We start from the raw sequence: 23,639 nt of genomic DNA, 5'->3' as shown, positions 1-23,639 counted from the left end.
AAAAAATAAAATAAAATAAATTACTAAAATATTACTAATACTTTCCTTCTTAGACTGTACTGACCTGAAACTTGCCTATAGCACTTATTCATTGTTGCTCTTATAGTTGTGTAAATTGCTTCCTTGTCCTCATATGCAAGTCGCTTTGGATAAAAGCGTCAACTAAATGACTAAATGTAAATGTAAGTGTAGTCCTGTGTTGTAAAATGTATGTCACATGACTCTCTTAACTGTCCCCTTTATCTGAGCCTCGTGGACAAAGGCACAAATGAACAAAATGAAGAAAGGGAACGGTTTGATATGAATGGTGGACGGATTACATGAACACACACAAATGGCCAACAACAAAAAAACAGACAACCGAATACACAGTTAGACTGTTCTCTAAACGCAACACAATTAACACAAGCAGAGGTACAACAGAGAAAAAAAGGAGCTGGTGAGTGGTCTGGCACACTCTTTTATTCAGGGTGGTCTTGACCGATTGGACATGACGTCATAGTGACATCAACTAGAGGGAAAAGATTGACTAGGGTTGGGTACCAAAACCTGGTGCCATTATAGCACCGGTACCTTTGTAACCAGTATGTACCGGACCAACATATGAATTTCGGTAGCTAATTTTGGTGCCACTGGTGCTGCGACAAGGACGTAAGAAGCATTAAGGGGTGCATCAAATGCACACATAGTTACGCATTGTCTCACCATCTATAAACATTTGATTCTAAACAACTTTGAGGATTGCAGACAGGCGTGTGTTCTTGTTGCTTAGGGAATGGACGCACGCAGTACAGCTCATTCGGTGAAGAGACAAAGCTGCTTTTTGTCTTGTTAAAATTCAATGCAAATATGCAAAGCTGCACGAATGCCAGATTAAATGCCATCTTTGACCCACCTTGTTTCCTCATTTCAAAGTACACACTTGCAACTGTTGTGTAAATGCACCGATGCCACTTCTGAGCAGCATTACACCATCTGAGTAAAGACACTTCAGAAGCACTTATGATGTTTCACCTTTGCGATGTAAATTTTGCAGCGGAACACTTCCGAGAGTTGAAAATGAACAAACTCCAATATCAGATCTCTGGATAAATATATAAATGAGCTGCTGATGCATTTGTGCTCTCAGATCCTCTCTCTCTCTCTCTCTCATAACTGTTCCACTAAAGTATTCCCCTGAAATCAGTCATAAACGCAGAAAGTGTGCCACGCAGAATGAAGCTGACGTTAAATGAGGGTTGCTAAAGGTGCAACGGCACTACAGTGCTGTTACCCACCAGCTATATGAGCTCAGAGCAACACAATGAATAAGAGACATTACTGACTAATTTGCTAAATTAGCTTTAAATGAGAGCGCGGAGCTGAAATGCGAAATTGCCGTTTGCGAGGCGAGAGGCATGTTTGTCTTTGCACGCAAGCTGGTTATAATTCCCTGGATCTTTAATTGCATAATCATTCGCAATATCCCAACCCATGTACTCATTTGTTTTGCCCCAGCTTGATTACGCTTTCCACTTGTAAGCATCTCTGAGCTTGAATGTAATTAAAATACCTGGAAATCCTTTTAGTTGTCATTAACACGATCGCTGGAAGGAGATCAAATCAATCAAGAGTCGGTGAAGTTTTACTCAAGAAGCTTTAAAAATAGCTGATCGGGCTACAAGGATGTTAGAATTTAAGGATGTTAAAATGTAGTCAAGATGAAGTAAAATGCTTTGAAATGCTTTGAAAATGTTAAACTCTGCAGTGATTTTTGTTAACGTTTTTAGTAGTTTGAAAGATTTATTTAACAACAGAAAAGTTCTGGCAGCTCATTATATTATTTAGCTATTGTAGACTGTAATTTACACAGCCAACTTGGACAATATACACAGTTAAAAATACCCATAAGGTAGCAGTTTTCTATTTATTATATTTTATATTATATTATATTTTTTTTTTATTTTATGATCCATGTTATTTCTCCCCATTTATTTATGCTTTTGAATTACATTGTGAGATCTTGATCTTTCTTCTGGCAACTTTTAACCTAAAACCAATTAAATAAAGTGACTTTTATTAATATTTAAAATAGTTTAAGGTGATCTATTGTCTGGGTTGGTGTTGTGTATTACCGTACAAAAACCTTGTAATAAACTGCCAGCACATTTTCTGTTATTTTACTGATGTACATATTATACATATTATTTCTTATACATTTATATAATTAAAATCTACTAAAATGTCAATAAAAGTCACTTTGTTAAACTGTAAAGGGGATTTTTCAACATCAAAAGTCGACAGAGCAGAGATCAACATCCCATAATGCAATTCACAACAATAATTAAACAAAAAACTAAAAAATGCGCAAACTGTTAATTAACAGATTTTATTTTTACAGTGTACGCTGCTTTCAGAAAGTGAAGCGACGGTGTACAGGCAGTTTCAGATCTCTTCAGAGATGTTCAATAGTTATTCCACCACAGTGGAATAAACCTCCAACTATTCCAGCATATGTTTTACGCAACGGATGCCCTTCCAGCCGCAACACAGTACTCGGAACCACCCTTACACTCTCATTCACACACATACACTACAGACAATTCACCTATAGCGCATGTATTTGGACTGTGGGGGAAACTGGAGCACCCGGAGGAAACCCACACGAACACGGGGAGAACATGCAAACTCCGCACAAAAATGCCAACTGACCCAGCCAGAACTCGAACCAGTGACACCTTGCTGTAAGGTGACAGTGCTAACCACTGAGCCACCGTGCCTACTAATTTCTGCTATATAGGGTCCTATCATACACCCGGCGCAATGTGGCGGAAGGAGCGGCGCAGTAGTCTTTTGGTAGTTTCAGCTTGGCGCAAGAGTCGCTTTGAGGCGTTGTGCTACGCTGTTTAAATAGCAAATGCATTAGCGCTCATATGTGCGCTCATAGGCGTTCTGGTCTAAAAAGGAAGGCGTTCTGAGGCGGACCGCTGGCGCGTCGCTATTTTGAGAAACTATAATAGATTTTTCATTAGACCAAAACAAACCCGGTCTAAACTCCGGCGCAGAGTTGCGCCTCGCTTACACACTGCTTAATACGCACAAGAACGCAATAGGCAAATATCTTTACATATGAAAAAATGTAAATATTAAGGATATATATATAGGATATAATAGGAATATATATATAGGATATAAATATAAATGATTAAAATATTACAAAACATACTATTTTCTAGCCTACATAAATATGAAAAATCACTGCTTTATGTCTTCTTCATCTCGGGAGGCTTTTTCAGTTCATTCATAACAATTTGCTTTTGAATAATGTTATTATTATTGGCAGTATTAATTATTATATCCATATTTATATTTGTTTTATTAAAAACAAGCTTAGATTTGCCCACCTGTCAGGTTTTTGACACAGCATGTGTTTTAGGATATAACTCAGGTTTTTTAACACACTTCGTTATTATTGTTCATTTATTCGTTTGCTGGAAATTAGAACTGAATTTAGAAATAGTTTTGAAACGAATATTTGCTCTTAACAAACAAAAGTATTTATTTATAGAGTAATTGATGTCTGTGCGTAAAGGTTTCCCTATCCAAGAGTGAAAGGAGTTCCAATATCTCTCATTCTCACGCAGTAGATGCTCTGTTTAACAGTTTTCTGTTTTGTTACAACAAAACAGTTTTACAACTGTAACAGTTTTGTTAACTGTTTGCTTGTGAAATGGCGAATGCGCTTTTGGCGCGACGCAGCTGACTCTTAAAGGGAATGGGAGATGAGACTCTAATTTGGTTATTCTCAAAACACACCTATAACTTATTAAGAAAATAAACTCAACCCTTTTAGACCATGCGCCGTGGCGCAAGGCAGATTTCCCGCCCTTAAATTAGCAAAAACGCGTCCCGACATGCCTTGAAAGCTTTTGCGCCCTGCATTTTGCGCTCTGCGCATGGACCGTCATAATAGATCCCTTAGTCTTTGCCATGATCACAGCACATAACATTTTTTGTAGTTGTTTTACGAGATTCAGCTTACAGTGCAATTTAAAGGCTTAACTAGAGTAATTGTGTTAAATAGGCAAGCTAGGTTAATAGGCAAGTCATTGTATAAGAGTGGTTTGTCCTGCTCCAGCTTGCCAGAATAACACTTTCTCAGGAAGAAAAAATATTATAATAAATGCTATGAAAATGATGTTGCTTTGTTGAACATCACTTGAGAAATATTTTTAAAAGAAAAAAAATTTTGCATGCAGGAGGGCTAATAAATTAACCCTTAACATTGTATGTATAATAATTAAGCCTTTAACTGTCTATATATTCCAAACATAATGTCTCTGTTTAAGTCTTTCTGACTTTAATTAATTGTTTATTTTGAATTAAAACCAGCTGCCATCACACTACATTGCAAATGCACTGTCCCTCACAGGTCGCTCAGTGTTAAAGTTTCCTTTTCTTGACAAGCTTATTTTGCCATTTTTCTGATCTCCCTCATTTATAATCTGTCCGCTGTCTCCTTTTCAGAGTGAGTGGCCTCGGTTAACACAAAAGGTCAGGGTAGAGCTCTAACGAAAAGCAAATGAAGAGACTTCACCGCTAATTAGGCCGACAGAAGTGTTTGGCACCTGGCTCTATTATTCTTCTCAGACCGTAGGAAAATCGTAGAAATGATATAAGAAGATCTTTCAACATCTACACCATTACGATCGAATGACGCTGTGGAGTTTTGGCTGTGGAGGTAATTACATTCAAACGAGATGTTAAGTTGAATAGTTTTGAGCTGAAAAGAAGCCTTCATAATGAAGCGGTTGGCGTTTTTTCTGAGAGGCTCGTGTAGGAGCAGCTGTTATTTCCTACCAACCTTCAAATCTTCATTTCAGAACTAAGTGAAACTATCAGGAGACGCAGCACAGCGCCGATCGGCATCATCATAAAGAGTGTTATGAAGCTCTCTGATTGTAAAGGCTTTGGGCTGTACAGCTGAATTACTGTTGATCTCACAGAAGAGTCAGAGTCGATTGATGGCTCTGATTAACAGATTTTAGGGGTTCAGGAGTTTATTTTTTTGTCCTTGTGCCTGTCAAGGTTTTTGTTGGTTTATATGTTATGAAAAAGGTGGCATTTCAGGATCAGAGAACTCCAAAGCTATATACAGTTGAAGTATACAATTGAAAAATAAATATATCTTAAGGGGTCTAATAATATTGACCTTAAAATGATTCAAAATAATCTAACACTGCTTTAATTCTAGTTGAAATGAAACAAACAATTTTTACCAGAAGAAATATATATTATAGTAAATACTGTGAAACATTTAAATGCTTTGCTACTCATCATATGGTAAATATTTGAAAAAGAAAGAAAAAATCACAGGGTTAATAATTCTTCAACTCCATATCTATTTTGAAATATAGTAAACTGTGTATACAGCACTTTAAGTTTCCATAGTAAGCATAAAATAATGTACATTTATTTATGACATAGTTTACCTTCAAAAGAATATTTTTTTCTTCTTGTTCAAATCACTTATTTATCCCTCATGGGTCTGAGGTGATTTTGGGACCCCTAAGATGTTTAGACATGCCCAGACATTTGTGCTAATTTCAGCTACTTAATAAATAGTATTAGCCAACATGTTTTTTTTTTTTCTATTCAAAAACTTTGCTATAATAATATGTGAGAGATGGATGTTCATGCTTACGTTTTTATTTATTTATTTATTTATTTATTTTTTATATCATGCGTGGTTAGTAAGTTTTATAGAAAAAGGTCCAAAAAACCACACTGTATTGGCCTGAATGAGAAGAATAAACGTAGCTGAAATAAGGTTTACCTAGTAAATAAATTTACTATTTATTTAAAATACTAAAATAAGGTAAACCTTCACTGAATGAACTGTCTTGTAGGCTAGAATATTTACTACAGAATTATGTGGAAATTATTCTGTTCTGTCCTTCAAAGAAAACATTACAATTATTTACATTTTGTAAAATCTGTTTTGGGTCAGCTTAGCTGCATGCATGGCAGTGAAAATGGTCATGAATAATTCACACCTGGAGAGACAAAAGACACTCCCCCACTGGCTAATGTTCATCAAGGCTAGTGTAAAGTAAGCTGAAACAACACAATTCTTGAATTTTTGGGGGGACAACTTAATTGTTTTATCTTCAATCAACTTAATTGTTAATAGTTAACTTAATCGAATTGTGTTGGGACGACATGAATAAATTGTGTAAAACCCAGCATATGAACCAGCGTATGAACTGTTATAGTATAGTTTATGTACTATTATAGTGAAGTTTTCTCCTTTTGAAGAGTAGTAATTACACTTCAATAGTAGTAATTACTCAAAAGTAGTTTTGTGAATTTATTATGTGACTTTATTATTTGTTTGCTTTTTATTAATCAGTTGATTTTGTTCTCTTAATATTTCCATATTAGATCAGTATATAGTAGTCACCTTACAACTTATTTTAATTAGTTCCAAAAGCAATATATATTGCTTTTATGAGTAGATTTTTACAAATATTTAAATTCAGCATTATATTTTTTTATTTTAGTATTAGTATTAAAGTTTAGTATTCAAACTTATTTTTTTAATCCAGTCTTTATAAAAAAATAAAAAATATATATTTTATATAATTAAATGGTTTTATAATAAAAGCTTTTTTGTTTGTTTGTTTGTTTGTTTGTTTGTTTGTTTGTTTGTTTGTTTGTTTGTTTGTTTGACTAAAATTAATTGAGTGCACTGTTATAAGACTTTTTACAAATTTGAAAAGAAAAATCACCAAATTATCAAAAATACTTGATGTAAGGTTATGTATAAAGTGTGGCAAAACACATTTATCTTTTATAAAAAAATAAATAAATCAAGAGCTCATTCATGTATTCATTTTCCTTCGGCTTAGTCCCTGATTATCAGGGGTCACCACAGTGGAATGACCCATCAACTATTCCAGCATATGTTTTACACAGCAGATTCCCTTCCAGCTGCAACCCAGTACTGGGAAATAACCATACAATCTCACATTCACACACTCACATACTCATACACTACGGCCAATTTTATTCATTTTCTTCTCGGCTTAGTCCCTTTATTAATCAAGGGTGGCCGCAGTGAAATGAACCACCTACTATTCTAGCATATGTTTTACACAGCAGATGCCTTTCCAGCCACAATCCAGTACTGGAAAACAACCATACACACTCATTCACAAACACACATACACAACGGCTAATTTAGTTGTTCAGTTCACCTATAACGCATGTCTTTGGACTGAGGGAAAGCAGGGCACCTGGAGGAAACCCACACCAACATGAGGAGAACATGCAAACTCCACACAGAATTGCCAAATGACCCAGGACTTGAATCAGCCACCTACTGTATCTTGCTGTGAGGCAAAAGTGCTGGCCACTGAGCCATCGTTGCACTTAAATCAAGAGCTCTAATACTGTATTTACAGTATATTTAAATACATACACTATTCTTTTAACTGTAATACACAGATCACCAAACTAAAGACGACCAAAACATGGGAAAGCCTCATTTTTAAAATGACCTATTTACACATTTGTCTATTTATGCAATTAGCCTTTTCTCAAGATCTAAGCAAAGCAAGGCCTTTGAGAATATTTTGGTACACAAATTTTCATGTGCCTTATTTTGAGCTTTGAAGAAAATCTGGACAGAGTGGCTGAAAAATGTGAGAGAAAAAAAAGCATGGCCTTTGATATGATGTGCTATCTTTTTCATTCGAAGAACTCACAAACAAATAAAGAGATCAGACATATTGCCCTCAAAAGACGTGTGTATGTGTGTGTGTGTGGATGTGCGTGTGTCGTCTTGTATTTGAACTGAATACTACTGGTTCTCAGTCAGGCCATTGCAGCAAATAATTCTGTATGTATTCCCTTTGCTCTGTAAATAATGAAGCCTCTGTGTTACCAGTGGAGCAGCACAATACAGAAGTCGTCCTTTAAAAGCACAGTGTACGCTACGCTTGTTCACAAGTGTCTGCAGTAAAGTTTATTGTTTTAATGAAGTGCCAGGAATCATAGGAAGTGACATTCACACCGGTAATGTGGCATCTGCAAAAAACAGCTTGTTCTCACTTGAAATCACAGGTATTCAGTGTAGCTGTATGCTGTTGAAATATCAAATAATTATCATTGAAGCAAAGTGGCAAAAATATTATATCACAGTTTTTTTTCAGGCAGAATAATGATGTATGATCTTATCACAACTCTTTTTCATCTTGGTTTGTTAGACTATTTTGTGAGTCACTGAGCAGTAGAAACCATTACTAGCTCGGCTAATATAATTAAGCTTGTAGATAAACAGTCGGAACAGAGAAACGATTGTAAGCGGTAGGACAAATAAATATAACAGAACAAAGATTTTAATTGTGTTTTACGGTTAAGTAAGTCTATCTAAAAGAAGTGTTCGGGATAGAATAGTCTGAGTAAAGTAATTGAAAAGAAATACATCATAGGCTTCACTTTATGAATTGTACTCTTGTGTCTTTTATTGTTTGTTTAAAGGGATAGTTCACTTAAAAACGAACATTTGCTGTTGATTTGCTCACTCTCAGGCCATCCAAGATTTATTATTCATTTAATTATTCATTTTCTTTTCGGCTTAATCCCTTTATTAATCTGGGGTCGCCACAGCGGAATGAGGTGCCAACTTAACCAGACTGAGACTAAAACATGTTAACAGCATGGAATTTCATGCTAGAAATATGCTTATTCGTGCTAGAAAACACTAATTTCTTATAATAGCATGCTAATTCAGGCTTGAAACATGTCAACAACATACAAGCACCATGTTAATTCTTGCTACAAACATGTCGTTGCCAGTAACGTTAATTTTATGTTTTCAAAAGGATAAATGATACGAAAACATGTTAACAGCATGGTATTTCATGCTAGAAATATGCTAATTCGTGCTAGAAAACACTAATTTCTTATAATAGCATGCTAATTCAGGCTTGAAACATGTCAACAACATACTAGCACCATGTTAATTCTTGCTACAAACATGTCGTTGCCAGTAACGTTAATTTTATGTTTTCAAAAGCATAAATGATACGAAAACATGTTAACAGCATGGTATTTCATGCTAGAAATATGCTAATTCGTGCTAGAAAACACTAATTTCTTATAATAGCATGCTAATTCAGGCTTGAAACATGTCAACAACATACTAGCACCATGTTAATTCTTGCTACAAACATTTCGTTGCCAGTAACGTTAATTTTATGTTTTCAAAAGGATAATTGATACTAAAACATGTTAACAGCATGGTATTTCATGCTAGAAATATGCTAATTCGTGTTAGAAAACACAAATTTATTATAGTAATATGCTAATTCAGGCTTGAAACATGTCAACAACATACTAGCACCATGTTAAATCTTGCTACAAACATGTCGTTGCCAGTAACATGTTAATTTTATGTTTTCAAAAGGATAATTGATACTAAAACATGTTAACAGCATGGTATTTCATGCTAGAAATATGCTAATTCATGCTAGAAACCAGTAATTTATTATAATAACATGCTAATTCAGGCTTGAAACATGTCAACAACATACTAGCACCATGTTAATTCTTGCTACAAATATGTCATTGCCAGTAACCTGTTAACTTTGTTTTCAAAAGGATAATTGATACTAAAACATGTTAACAGCATGGTATTTTATGCTAGAAATATGCTAATTCATGGTAGAAAACATACTAATTTATAGTAATAACATGCCTATTTATGTAAAAACATGTCAACATAGCACAATGTTAATACTTTCTACACACATCATTGCCAGTAACGTTAATTTGATGTTGTCAAAATGATAATTTATACCTAAACATGTTAATAGGATGGTATGTCATGCTAGAAACATGCTAATTCATGCTAGAAAGCATGCTAAATCATGGTAGAAACAAGTTAATGTTAGAAACATGTTAATTCATGTTAGAAACAGTGATTCATGCAAGCAACATTTAATACATTAGAAACATGCTAGTTGCATGTTAATTCATGCTAGAAACGTGTTAGCAACAAGTGTTGCATGCTAATTCATAATATCATGTTTCATCTTTATTTTTGCTGTACACTTTACAAAAAAAACTTTTAAATTCAGTTCAGCTCTTTCTTTCTCTCCATTCAGTTTTGCTCAACATTTTCAGTGTATTTCATTTGCGTTTAAAACAACATGCTAGCAACACTCAGCAACTTGGAAATTCATGCTATAAACATGCTAGCATCATGCTATTTCATGCTAGAAACATGTTAATTCATGCTAGAAAGCATGCTTCATGTTAGAAATGTTAATTTATGGCAACATTCTTATTCACTAGAAATCATAAATTCTAAACAAGATGCTAATTCTTACTAGAAACATGCTAATTTATTGTTATGAACATGTAAGCGACATGTTAATTTATAGAAGAAACATGTTAGCAATGAGGTAATTATTGTTAGTCATGTTTCTGCATCATTCTGGCTTGATATATTGTGATAGTATTGTAAGTTCAGTAGAGATATGAGTGTTTGGAAGTCTATATTTTTCATCATAGTGCTCCTCAAGAGAAAGCTAATCATCAAGCCTTGTGTGTTTTGTTGTCCTCAGAGGTGTACCAGCTCAGCCTTCCAGAAGAGCAGAAGCTGAGCGTCACCACGGTAACAGTGGGTCAGAGCGCTGTCCTCACGTGTGCCATCATGGGGGACCAGCGGCCTCCCATCATCTGGAGACGCAACGGCCACGATCTCAACATGATGGAGCTGGAGGACATCAACGTGAGTGATGCTTTTACCATATAGTGTATTTTTGTGTGTGTATGTGTGAGTGTTTCAGCCATCTGTAAAGCACACTCAGGGGCCGATCATGTAGAACATGCTTTTTCATTCTGAGGTCTACTGCACTGAGTTTTTTGTTGGGCTTTTTATGTAATTGTATTTATTTATCTTTTTTTTTTTTTTTTTTTTTTGTAGATTTTTTTTCTCTGCCTGTTCTGTAGTATTCACTAAACTTTGGAGTGATTTCCAAAGTTCTATAATATTTATTCATTCATTCATTTTATTTTCGACTTAGTCCCTTTATTAATCAGGGGTCGCAACCCAACACTGGGAAGTTTTATATTAGTAAAAATACAATGTGATTATTTATTTATTTGTTTATTTATTTATTTATTTATTTATTTATTTATTTATTTATTTATTTATTTATTTATTTATTTATTTATTTATTTATTATTACTTATTTTTTTATTAGTTCATTATTAATTAATTATTAAATTAATGTATTTATTTCTTTTTTTTTTTTTCTGCCTGTTCCACAGTATTTACATGTTTATGGAGTGATTTCCAAAATTCCATATTAATAAAAATACAATTTATTTATTTATTTATTATTATTATTTTTTACTTATTTATTTATTTTACTTATTTATTTTATTCATAGTTATTTATTTATTTAATATTTTATGACTTATTTATTTATTTTATTAACTCATTATTTATTTATTTTTATAGTACTTATTTTATTAGTTCATTATTTATTTTTATTTTAATATTATTTATTTATTTTATTAACTTATTATTCACTTATTTATTGAATTATTCTTTTTTACATATTTCTCATTTATTTTATTAGTTCATTGTTTTTTATTTATTTTTATTTATAATTTGTATTACTTATTTGTTTATTTTATTAACTCACTTATTTATTTATTTATTTATTTATTTTTATTTTTTTTTCTGTCTGTTCTGCAGTATTCACAGAATTATGGAATATTTTTTTTAATTCCATATTATTAAAAACACTATTTATTAAATTTATTTTAATTTATTTTTTATGTTTTATTTATTTTATTTTATTTACTTTATTTATTAATTAGTTCTTTATTTTATTTCCAAAACTCTATAATATTAAAATACTATATATATATATATATATATATATATATATATATATATATATATATATATATATATATATATATATATATATATATATATATATATATATATATATATATATATATATATATATATATATTTTTTTTTTTTTTTTTTTTTTGTATTTATTCATTTAGTAGTAGTAGAATTATTTGTATTATTAGTATTATTGTTATTTGTAGATTTTTTTTCTCTGCCTGTTCTGCAGTATTCACAGAATTATGGAGTGATTTCTAAAACTGAACTGAATTAGCTGCATATTGTGCAAGAGTGCTGCTGTTCATATTATTATATTTTTAATATTATATGGTATTCATTTATCTATCTATCCATCCATATATTCATGATTTTATATTCAATTGTATTTTATGCATAAGTAATACTACTGTAAAAATGTAATTATTAATATTAAAAATACCATTAATTTTTATTTATTTACTCATGTAATCCGAAAAAAAGTTTTTTCTTAATGTATTCATTCAACTGGGTAAGTATTGAAATAACTTTGTTTTGTTTCATTTTGGTTTTGTTTTTTGTTTTGTTTTGTTTTGTTTCAGTTTGTTTTGTTTTTTTCAGTTTGTTTTGTTTAGTTTCATTTAGATTCATTTTGTTTCATTTTGTTTTGTTTCAGTTTGTGTATTTTTTTTTTGTTTGTTTCATTTAGACTCATTTAGTATTGTTTCATTTTGTTTAAGGTATTTTTTTTTTCAGCTTTGTTTTGGATTTTTATTGACCTGCACTGTTTTGCCTAAAGTGTTTTTAAAAGAAGTTCCTCAGATGTGCTTTACTCAAGCTCTAATATGTATTTATTACAGCAACCTTAACCAACCCAAGCTGATAGAAAATGGCCCCATGATACCAAATTGAGATATGAGTGATGTTTTAAATGTTCACACTGTAACGCAACATCACTCAATATGGCTGCAACTCAATAGAAAGCACATTAGAGTAAATGAGGATTGAGAGAGAAAACACTCCACAGAAACTAAACGAGTTTGGTGCTCTTTTATGATGCTTGATTGAGACTACATGAAATGAAGGCATTTAAGAGGAAAGCAACAAAAGAATTAAACAGAAGCACTTAAATAAATGAAAGCTCCATAGAGAATATCTCTCAGTATGTGCTGCAGGGAAGAAATTGAGTTTGTCCAACACAAATGTGCACAAACTCATTAAACACTGTGTTCTATATTTGTATACAGAATGCAAAAAAATGACAAGATCATTTCACCATTCTTTATTATTGAAAGTTTATTAATTGCTACATTTTCATCATGTTGCTTTTATGCGCTCCTATAATTTTTAACACAAAATATGTCCTTCGTTTTGTTTTATTTTATTTTATTTTAATTTACTTAATTTAATTTTTATTTTATTTTATTGTTTAATTTTATTTTATAGGTTGTTTTTGAGCAATATTCATGCATTAATATATTTTTTTAACCCAAAAACAAGCTTAAATTTATTTCAATTTATTTCTTCTTTTTTTATATATATATATATTTTTACTAATATATTATTTATTAAAACAGATTACATTTTAGATTTTATTTTTGGGGGCTATGATCATGCATTTATAGGCTATTCTGTATTTTATTTTATTTTAGTGGTTGTTTTTGACCATTATTATGTTTTAAAGGTAAAAACAATAAATAAATAAATAAATAAATAAATGAATGAATGAATGAATGAATGAATGAATGAATGAATGAATGAATGAATGAATGAATGAATGAATAAATAAATAGATAAATAAACATCCATTAATACATGTTTACTTAATATATATTTTAAGTAAAATAAAAACATGCTTAAATTGATTTCAATTTATTTATTTTTTGTTTTATTAAAATATTTGTATTAAGATGTATTTTAATTATAATATTGTATAATTATTTTTGGGGGAGGGGTGTGAGCTATGTTCATTAATTTATATGTTATAGGGTAAAAAAAAAATTATAATAATAAATACATGCTTAAATCTATTCCAATGTATTTCTTCCTTGATTTTATTTTATTAAAATACTTTATTTTATCAAAATATTTATTTTATAGTTTTTGGACTATGATCTTGCATTAATATGCTACACTGTATTTGTTTAATTTAGTGGTTGTTTTTGAGCCGTATTCATCGATTAATATATATTTTAAAGGGTTTATTTTATTTTTAAAAACCTATTAATATTTTTATTGAAATATTTTATACTTTTTTTATTTCGGGGTGGGTTATGATTATGCAATAATGCGCTACACTATATTTTATTTTATTTAAGTGGTTGTTATTTAGCCATGTTCATCTATTAATATTAATTTTCATTTAAAATGCTTAAATTTGTTTCAATGAATTTCTCCTTTTATTTTATAAAAATATTTTATTTAATTTTATTATTAAATATTATTTTTAAGCTATGATTGTGCTACGCTGTATTTTGTTTTATTTTATTTTATCTTAGTGGTTGTCTTTGACCATTATTTTTTTAACTTAAACATTCTGCACTTCAATTTTTATTTTATTTTTCTGTTTTGTTTACTTATCTTTTTGTGATTATGATCATGCAATATATGTACTTTTATTATATATAGTGTACTTTTATTTCTATTAGTGCACTGAAAAAATGCAGGGTTCCACACAATCCTTCAAGTTGGTTGAACATACATTAAGAACATAATTAATATCTCAAAAAAAAAAAAACCTTAAGATTTATGTTGATTCAGCTCATCACAAATAAGTAGTTTGAACAAGCAGCAACCATATTTTTAGGTATGTGTGTATATATTTGACCAGCTAAAAGCTTGGTTGTGTGAGGTTTTTGTCTATTGAACCAACGCTAGTCTTTGTGTCGTCTTTGATGCATTAAAACTTTATGAAGCCTTAAAATGAGGAAGGAGCACTTGGCTGTCAGGACCTGCAGTTTGAGGCAGACGGGACATGAAGATGGCGGCGTCTACATGAATAATATAGAGACTCGGAGGAAAGTCTGTTTAAATGTCAGCAGCTCAACGGCAGATCTGGATGACCTGAACCAAGACTCCAGGAAAACATCACGCGCCTTTGAGGATCTGCAGTCCCTGAGCACTGAATGACAGCGGCCTGGATTTGATTTATTCTTTCTCATTTCTTTTATCAACAATTTAGTTTGGTTTGATGTGCCCGTGTTTATGTTAAGTATTGTTGGGGTAACACAGTGTCTGAGTGTGCGTTTGTGTGCATGCGTGTGTGCGTACGTCAGATCAGGTACCAACTTATAATCTTCTTCTTTTATTATTATTATTATTATTACTATTATTATTATTATTATTATTATTATTATTATTATTTATTTATTTATTTATTTAGTTGTTTATTTATTTATTTATTTTATTTATTTATTTATTTATTTTTTCATTCATTTATTGATTCATTCGTTCATTTACATTTATTTTTACATATTTTTTTCGTCTCAAACCTTTATTAATCAGGGGCCGCCACAGCGGAATGAACCGCCAACTTATCCAGCATATGTTTCACGCAACAGATGCCCCTCCAGCTGCAACCCATCACTGGGAAACATTAATACTCACTCATTCACACACATACACCACGGACAATTTAGCTTACCTAATTCACCTATACCACATGTCTTTGGGCTTGTGGGGGAAATCGCAGGACCCGGAGGAAACCCACACAAACACTTGGTGAACATGCAAACACAGAAATGCCAACTGACCCAGCCGGGGCTCGAACCAGCACCCTTCCTGCTCTTAGGGGATTGTGCTAGCCACTGTGCCTACTATTATTATTATTTTTATTATTATTATTATTATATAATTATATAAATAGCTGTTATATTATATATTATAATTATTATTATTTAAATAATAGGGCAAATTTTTATTTTATTTTATTTGTAGTTTATTTTATTTTGTATTTTCTTTAATTAAATTTTATTATTATTTTTGTCTGCATTTTTTATTTTTATTTTTTTAGGTTTGACAGAACATTATTAGTCCAAATATATAGTTGGCGTAATATCATTAAATACATTTTATTCCGAATTTTCTTTTTTATTTTATTTTATTTATTTTATTTTATTTTATTATTATTATTATTATTATTATTATTATTATTATTATTATTATTATTTTATTTTATGCATTTGGGGAAACAATAAACTCTAATCAACTTTTATCGAATTTTATTATTCATTTTGTCTGCGTTTCTTTCTTTCTTTCTTTATTTCTTTTTTCTTTCTTTCAAAACTTTTAGGTTTGAGAGAACATTATTAATCCACATATTTAGTTAGGGTAATATCATTAACTACATTAAGTTTTATTTTAAGTTCTATTTTATTTTGTTTAAAATTTTATTTAGAATTTTATTTAGTATGAATTTATATATTCATTTTATTTCATTTCATTTTATGCATTTGGGGGAAAAAAGCTCAGTGAATTTTATTTGTATTGTCAAAACTAATTTAACTTTTTTTTTTTTTTTTTGTCTGAGAGAACATTATAAATCCAAATGCTGTGGTGGAGTAATATCATTAAATTGAGCTGATTTTGTTTTTTATTTTTATAAATATATTATACTTGGTTTTACTTTGTTATTCTTTTCTTCAGTTTTAGCCTGCTGTCAGAGAGCCTCATTAATCTGAGTAGTTAGACATAATATCCTTAAGTTCAGTGAATCTCTTCTTTGTGTGAGGAATTGTCCTGTGCACATTAATGTGCTGGAAATGAGCGCTCTTGCTGAGCGTTGCGTCATGAGACCTGCCAAATGCCTGTTATTATGAAGCACTCTTTGAATACATAAAACAAAAGAAGAAGATTTACAGACTGTGGCTAAAACTTTATTAAGGATGATCAAGAAGAGTTTTCCTCGAGCCAGTGTTATGAAGAGAACAGCCTGATTTTAACATTATTCCAAGGGATTTTCTACTAGACATCTCTTCATTAGAAAGAGGCAACAGTTTAAAGGTGCTATATGTAAAGTTTTGACTCTTCTAAAGCATAATGATGCCATGATATGTTTGCAGATATTTAAGAAACATGCTAAGTGAACATACTTGACAATCTAAAAACAAAACTAAAGTTATTCTCTTTTAAAATTTGTGAAATGTTTTCGTGCCAGAATGTCTGTCTTTGTTTTGTTCTCTACAACCAGCCTACTACCAGTTTATATAATCATGTTACAGCACTCTGGGTTGCCTTGGTAGAAAACACACAAAATTTAACACAACAGAAACATTTAAATACCAGTAGTGAAAAATAGTGCACTGCTCTCCAATAAAATGTTTTTTTAATCTAATATTAAATATCTTTAACATTATTAAAAGTACACCCTGAGTTATTTGTTGGTTTAGTATGTGCTCTATTTTAACGTTCTAGACACAAAGTCTAAAGTGCATGGCGCAAAAGCATTAGGGGCATGTCCGAATCCACTTATGCTATTTTAAGGACGGGAAAAATACATTCTGTGCAGGGTTCTTGGTCTTCCAGGGTTGTGCTTATTCTCTTAATGAGTTATGGGGGTGTTTTGAGCATAACATGCATTAAACCAATCAGAGTCTTACCATACCATTTGCTATTTACATGGCAGACTTTACAAGTGGAAAAACTGAACGCTTCATTAACGAGAAAACAGTTAAAGACCATCTGTGCAAGGATAAAGAATGAGCCTCCTCCATTTGTCCTCTTTACTTTCTCTTTACTTTTACTCTTTACACAACTCCTTTACTTTTGTGGATAAGGAAACAGCGCTGTACTCACTCCACTAAAAACATCCATTAGCCTACATATTAAAGTTTGTTTGTTAAGTGCAAAGATTTGTTCCAAAACTATTTCTAAAAGTTTGTTTAAACTTACTTAAGTTATATCCAAACACTTTTGATTCTTCTGACCCATATTCTGATGCATACATCTCTAAAGCCCGACAGGTGGACAAATCTAAACTTGTTTTTATTAAACAATTACACATATGCATATAAAAAATGATACAACTAATAATAATAGCATTATACAAATGCAAATTGTCATGAATGAACTGGAAAAAAAAAAAAAACACATATACACAAACACACACACACACACATAGGCACATAACTAATGCGCTCTGCATTTGACTTTAGACCTTCATTTAGTTGGTCAATGGCACAATCTATTTCAGTTCCTCAAAATAGCAACACCCCAACAATGCACCTTTACACACCTCCCTTTCAGACTAGCATGACCATGAGGTCACAAAGTAGCGCAAATGGATTTGCTATTTAAACAACGTGACGCAAAATGTGAAAATTGTAGTTGCGCAGGTTTGAAAATAGCAACAAATAGAGCCATGCATGTCTTGCGCCGGGTGTAAATCAAAAGCGCAAAATAGTGCACTGCTCTCCATTGAAATGGTAAGGTTTTTAATCTAATTAATGCATATTAAATGTCTTTAACATTATAAAAAGTTCACACTTATTTATATAGACACTTATTTATATAGAGTTATTTGTTGATTTAGTAACACTCGTTCAAACTATATGTTGAGTAGTTATTTAATTTTAAAGATCTGAGGTAAACTGCCTGTTGCTGCTTTCAGTACAGAAATAAATGTCACGCAAAATAATATTTAAACTTACATTAGTGGCATTTAGCAGTGAATAAAGCACATAATTAGTATGTGAGGTGATCATTGGTATAGTAGTTCATGCTGTAGTTCTGCCGCAGTGGTTCTGTGTCGTCAATCTGGCAACCTGCGTTTTATGGAGTCATCTAACATGAGCTGCAGGATTGCCAGACTAGAGCTCATTAATATTCATGACTTTACCAAATATGGTATATAAAAATACATCCATGTCATATTAGGGCTACTTTATAGCATCAAAAATAGACATGTAAATCCGTTTCTGGAGATTTATTTTTTTTTTTATTTGCTTTCTTCTTTTTTTTGCACTTACCTAAGCCACATACCTTCTATTTAGATATCAGAGAACAGAGAATGTTTTCCCAGCTCTAGGGGTTTACGAGTTTTTGTTTTCTCAGTGCTGGGTTGCAACTGGAAGGGCAACCGCCACGTAAAACATATCCATAATGTAAAATTTATTGAGTAATTGTTGGTTCATTCCACTGTGATGACACCGTGATAGATCTGTGACTAAGCTAAAAGAAAGAACAGAGTATTAATTCTATGACACAATGAACTAAATGTAAATCTGTTTGTTATTTATTCATTCATTCATTCATTTTCCTTCCGTTTAGTCCCTTTATTAATCAGGGGTCACACAGTGGAATGAACCACCAACTTATCCAGCATGTTTTACGCAGCGGATGCCCTTCCAACTGCAACAATTCACCTATAGCTTATGTCTTTTGGCTTGTGGGGGAAACCAGAGCACCCGAGAAAACCCACGCCAACACGGGAGAACATGGAATCTCCACACAGAAATGCCAGCTGACCCCACTGGGACTTGAACTAGTAACCTTGCTGGGAGGCGACAGCGACACCCTTCTGTTTAGTTATAAACATAACAATTATAGCATTATATACTATCAAATTACATTACAAACAACTTTTCGCAAAAAAAATTATTACACAGAGAATCAAATCATTCTTTTGAATGAATCATCTGAATGAGATGAACAACAAAAACAAATGAATAGTCTGAATGAACTGATTCCAAGTGTTTTCGGTCATGCAGCATCATTCTGGCTTAATCTGCATGCAGCTGTCTAATCAACGAAAAATTAACATGTTTAATCAGAAGGCTCTGAATTGCCCTTGAAGGAACCCTTGGGTTGTTTCTGCCATCGGGATGTCAGGAAAGGCCGTCTGACCTTGTGAAAACTGTGGCGTTTGAATTCATTAGCTTGGTGTGCTTTTTTGTTTGGATTTGATGGCGTTTCTCTTTAGTCTTCAGTCTGCTGCTTGTTGCTTTATGATCCGTCTTTCTTCTGTTCTTATCATTAGACTTTCAAATGACTCAGCTCGATCTGATTTTGTTTCATATTCAGAGGCTCCTTTTGTTTCGCCTTTCTTTTTCTGTGCTGCTGTTTCCACTCATTAAGCGCACAATGGGACGAAAGAGGCTTGTTTATTTGGTTCTTTGCACAATCGAGGTTGTGGCCTGTTGTGAGCAGCGTTTTGCTTCTGTAATAGTAGTGCACAATCAATTGAGCTGTTAAAACTGTGCACACTTAAAAAAATGATTTAATAAATAGTAACTTAATTTACAAAGTTAATCACGGTACAACTTATGTTTTTGAGCTAAACAAATTTTAAAGTCAGCTTAATTGTTGCAAGTTAAAATGACTTAAATTGGTTTGGTTAAAAAATAATTATTTATTAGTTGGTATTAATTATTTATTAATTTATTAATATGATTTATTAGTTATTTTATTTATTCATTCATTAATTTTCTTTTCGACTTAGTCCCTTTATTATTCTGCAGTCGCCACAGCGGAATGAACCCGCAACTTATCCAGCATATGTTTTAGGCAGCGAATGCCCAGCTGCAACCCAATGATGGAAAACACACATACACACTCATTCACACACATACACTACGTCAATATTAGCATGTCTTTGGGCTGTGGGGGAAATCAGAGGAAACCCACGCGAACATGGGGAGAATATGCAAACTCCATACAGAAACGCCAACTGACCCAGCCGAGACTCAAACCAGCGACCTTCTTGCTGTGAGGAGATCATGCTACCCACAGCGCCATTGCGTCACCTTCTTATATTTATATATTTATTTATTAAAATAATTTATTAAATTTAATTATTTCTCCACTGTTTATCCATGTCTTACAGTTGATGTACAGTCTGGCTTTAAATTCATGTGGGTGATTTATCAGCCGATATTAACATGTGCAAGCATTTTCTGCATGTTTGCATACAACTATCACTTTAAGTGTATTGAAATGAAAGCAACGAAACAATGTCAAACTTTGGGATTTTTGGATTCACGGTCTCTTTAAGTGAGATTTTTTTTCTCAGAAATAATGTGTGTGTGCATGTCCATGTGTGTGTAGAGCTGTAATGATGGCCTGCAGGAAAACTGATGCAAATGTCCGCCACAATCTGCTCCTATTGATTACCCTGTTTTTTAACAGTTCTCGCCCTCATTTTCTTCTTCTATTTCTCTCAGTATTTTCCTTTCACCATGCCACAGAACAAGCTCTCTTTGCAGTCCGGTTTTTAGACGTCTGATTACACTCTGCAGATTTGCAGATTTTTTGTAATGGCGCCCTGGTTGATTATAGTAGTGCTCTCCGACATTGTTGTTTTGCACCCGTGTACCATAATCTCTCACTCTGTAAGGTCGCACTGATGTGGTTTTGTGTATTTTTAACAGGATTTCGGAGATGATGGATCACTGTACATTACCAAGGTGACCACTACACATATGGGCAACTACACCTGCCATGCTGACGGATACGAGCAGCTCTTCCAGACACACACCCTGCAGGTTAATGGTATGTGATGTACTGTACAAGCACTGTCAATTGGATGGATGAATGGATAGGTGGATGGATGGATGACAGACATACAGACAGACAGACAATAAAGTATACATATGCAGTCACGCTATGTTGATTTGACAACATATCATCCTACATGATATATGGCATGTTATATGTTATATTTGCATGTCATAGTAATAGCTAAAATATTCTGTGATCAATGCGGTGGTGTTTTTATACATATTTAACAGACAAATAAATAATAAATAAAATTAATTGAAGGGAAAATAATTATATTAATTGTGGTTTTAATTCTTGCTATGAATAATTAAATATCTATATAAAATTCTATTTAAAAAACAACAATGATAATAGTACTAGTAGTAATAGTAGTGGTATTGGTGGTGGCATTAGTATAATAATAATGATAATAATAATAATAATAATAATAATAATAATAATAATAATAATAATAATAATTATTATTATTATTATTATTATTATTATTATTATTATTATACAATTTTATAGTTAGTTTAAAAATATATATATTTTAAATATTAATGTATGTGCAAATGATATAATGCATACGTAAATAAGGCTAACAATAAATATATAAAAATATTAGATGTACATTTATACATAATGAAATAGCTGTATTATAATTATATAATAAATGTACTATTATTATTATTATTATTATTATTGTTATTATTATTATTATTATTATTATTATTGTTGTTGTTGTTATAAAAATAGGGCAAATGGGTGTTTAAATGGTGGCCAATGGGTGTTAGCATCTTCGTGGCCCTCTGTGTTTACGCAATTGTACTCTTACTGTTTCCTTTGGCGTTTCTCATAGACACATGAAACACGGAGCAATCAAATGGCTCGCAATGATAACATCACATTTTAATTGGATGAAAAACAATTGAACTGGCCTCCAGAGTCGTTGCCTAGCAATTAATGGTGGTCAGAGCTGGAGGAAATAGGGAATTAATTATGGAAACGGCACACATTTCCTTCTTCTGTCTGAGTCACAGGGCCTCCGCTTTCTCTCCTTTACCTAATTATGAGCCCTGATGACCAGGAGCTGCAGAATGTTTTACTTTTATTTATTTATTTACCAATTCACAATTTACCCCCCATTTTTTATTTCATCACATTTCAACTCCAGTTGTACCAAATCTATTTTATTTTATAGAATTTTTAATCATTTTTAAAAAAAATTATTATTATTATTATTATTTTTTTTTTTTTTTTGTTGAATGTTTTAACAACCAAAAATGCACAGGTGAACTATCTCTTCATGTTAAATTGTTTACATTTCTCTATGGCAGACACAGTGCTTTTAATTAACTTCCTGCACTGCACACATAAACATTTTGGCTTTAAATGATTGTCCTTAGCACCTTTTCCGTTTGGAATAATGACAATGTAATGATGTTGTTTTGTTTTGCAGGCAGGGCTTTGCTTTATTGTTGACTTAGGTGAATAAAACAAACAAAAACGAAAAACTTTTATAACCCTCTCTCTGATGTATGTATTTATATTAACGGTGGGAAAAAAACATAAGAGACCATTTCAATTTATATATATATATATATATTTTAGATGTACTGGATGTACAGTTGAAGTCCAAATGATTAGCCCTCTTCTAAAACTTGTATCCTTTTCTAAATATTTCCCAAGTGCTGTTAAACAGACCAAGACAAAGTTCACAGTATTTACTTTAATATTTTTTTCCTCTGGGAAAAGTCTTTTTTTTTTGTAGTTGAAGTCTGGATTAAAAGCATTTTTAAACAATATTGTTAGCCCCCTTAGGATCTTGAATGAAAATTACAAAAATGTTATGCACAGCCATCTTGGCAAAGACAAAACAATTTGGTTTATTATAAATTAGTTATTAAAAATTTCTCTGTGAAGCAACACTTGGGATTTTATTAAAATTTCAAAGCAGGGCTAATAATTTTGACTTTAATGTTACAAGGTAGGTTTTTTTCTATATTTTAATACAAATTGTGTTATGTACAGCACCAGAACATGGCAATTGGGGGGAAACAAATATATTTTATTTGTTGTGATTGAAGAGTTTAGACACACACAAAAAAGCCTTTAAGTACCATCTGAATTTTATTTCTAAAATGAGACTTTTTTTTTTTCTCAAGCTCCTTCGTGTAGGTGCAGTGATTTCACGTTTTGGCCAAATAATAGGTTATTTTCATATCTTTCAAGTAAAATAATTAAACATGAACAAAGCAGGCTTAGA

General features: G+C 31.8%; 1 protein-coding gene across 4 annotated transcripts in view; it reads left to right on the top strand.

Moving 5' to 3' along the window:
* Window positions 1–23,639, top strand: part of fstl5 (follistatin-like 5) — a 389,212-nt gene that overhangs the window by 285,037 nt on the left and 80,536 nt on the right. For 3 of the 4 annotated variants that reach the window (XM_073921519.1, XM_073921520.1, NM_001031842.2), the window contains 2 exons: window positions 10,614–10,780; window positions 21,262–21,382. In XM_073921519.1, the coding sequence (XP_073777620.1) occupies window positions 10,614–10,780; window positions 21,262–21,382 (288 nt within the window). Of the gene's footprint in view, window positions 1–10,560; window positions 10,781–21,261; window positions 21,383–23,639 lie in introns of all 4 variants that reach the window. The other variant, XM_073921521.1, reaches the window with a different exon arrangement.

The sequence above is a fragment of the Danio rerio genome, chromosome 14 (assembly GCF_049306965.1).
Source record: "Danio rerio strain Tuebingen ecotype United States chromosome 14, GRCz12tu, whole genome shotgun sequence".
Lineage (NCBI taxonomy): Eukaryota > Metazoa > Chordata > Actinopteri > Cypriniformes > Danionidae > Danio > Danio rerio.
The sequence above is the reverse complement of the archived record's forward strand: the minus strand, read 5'-3'. Positions and strand labels throughout refer to the sequence as shown.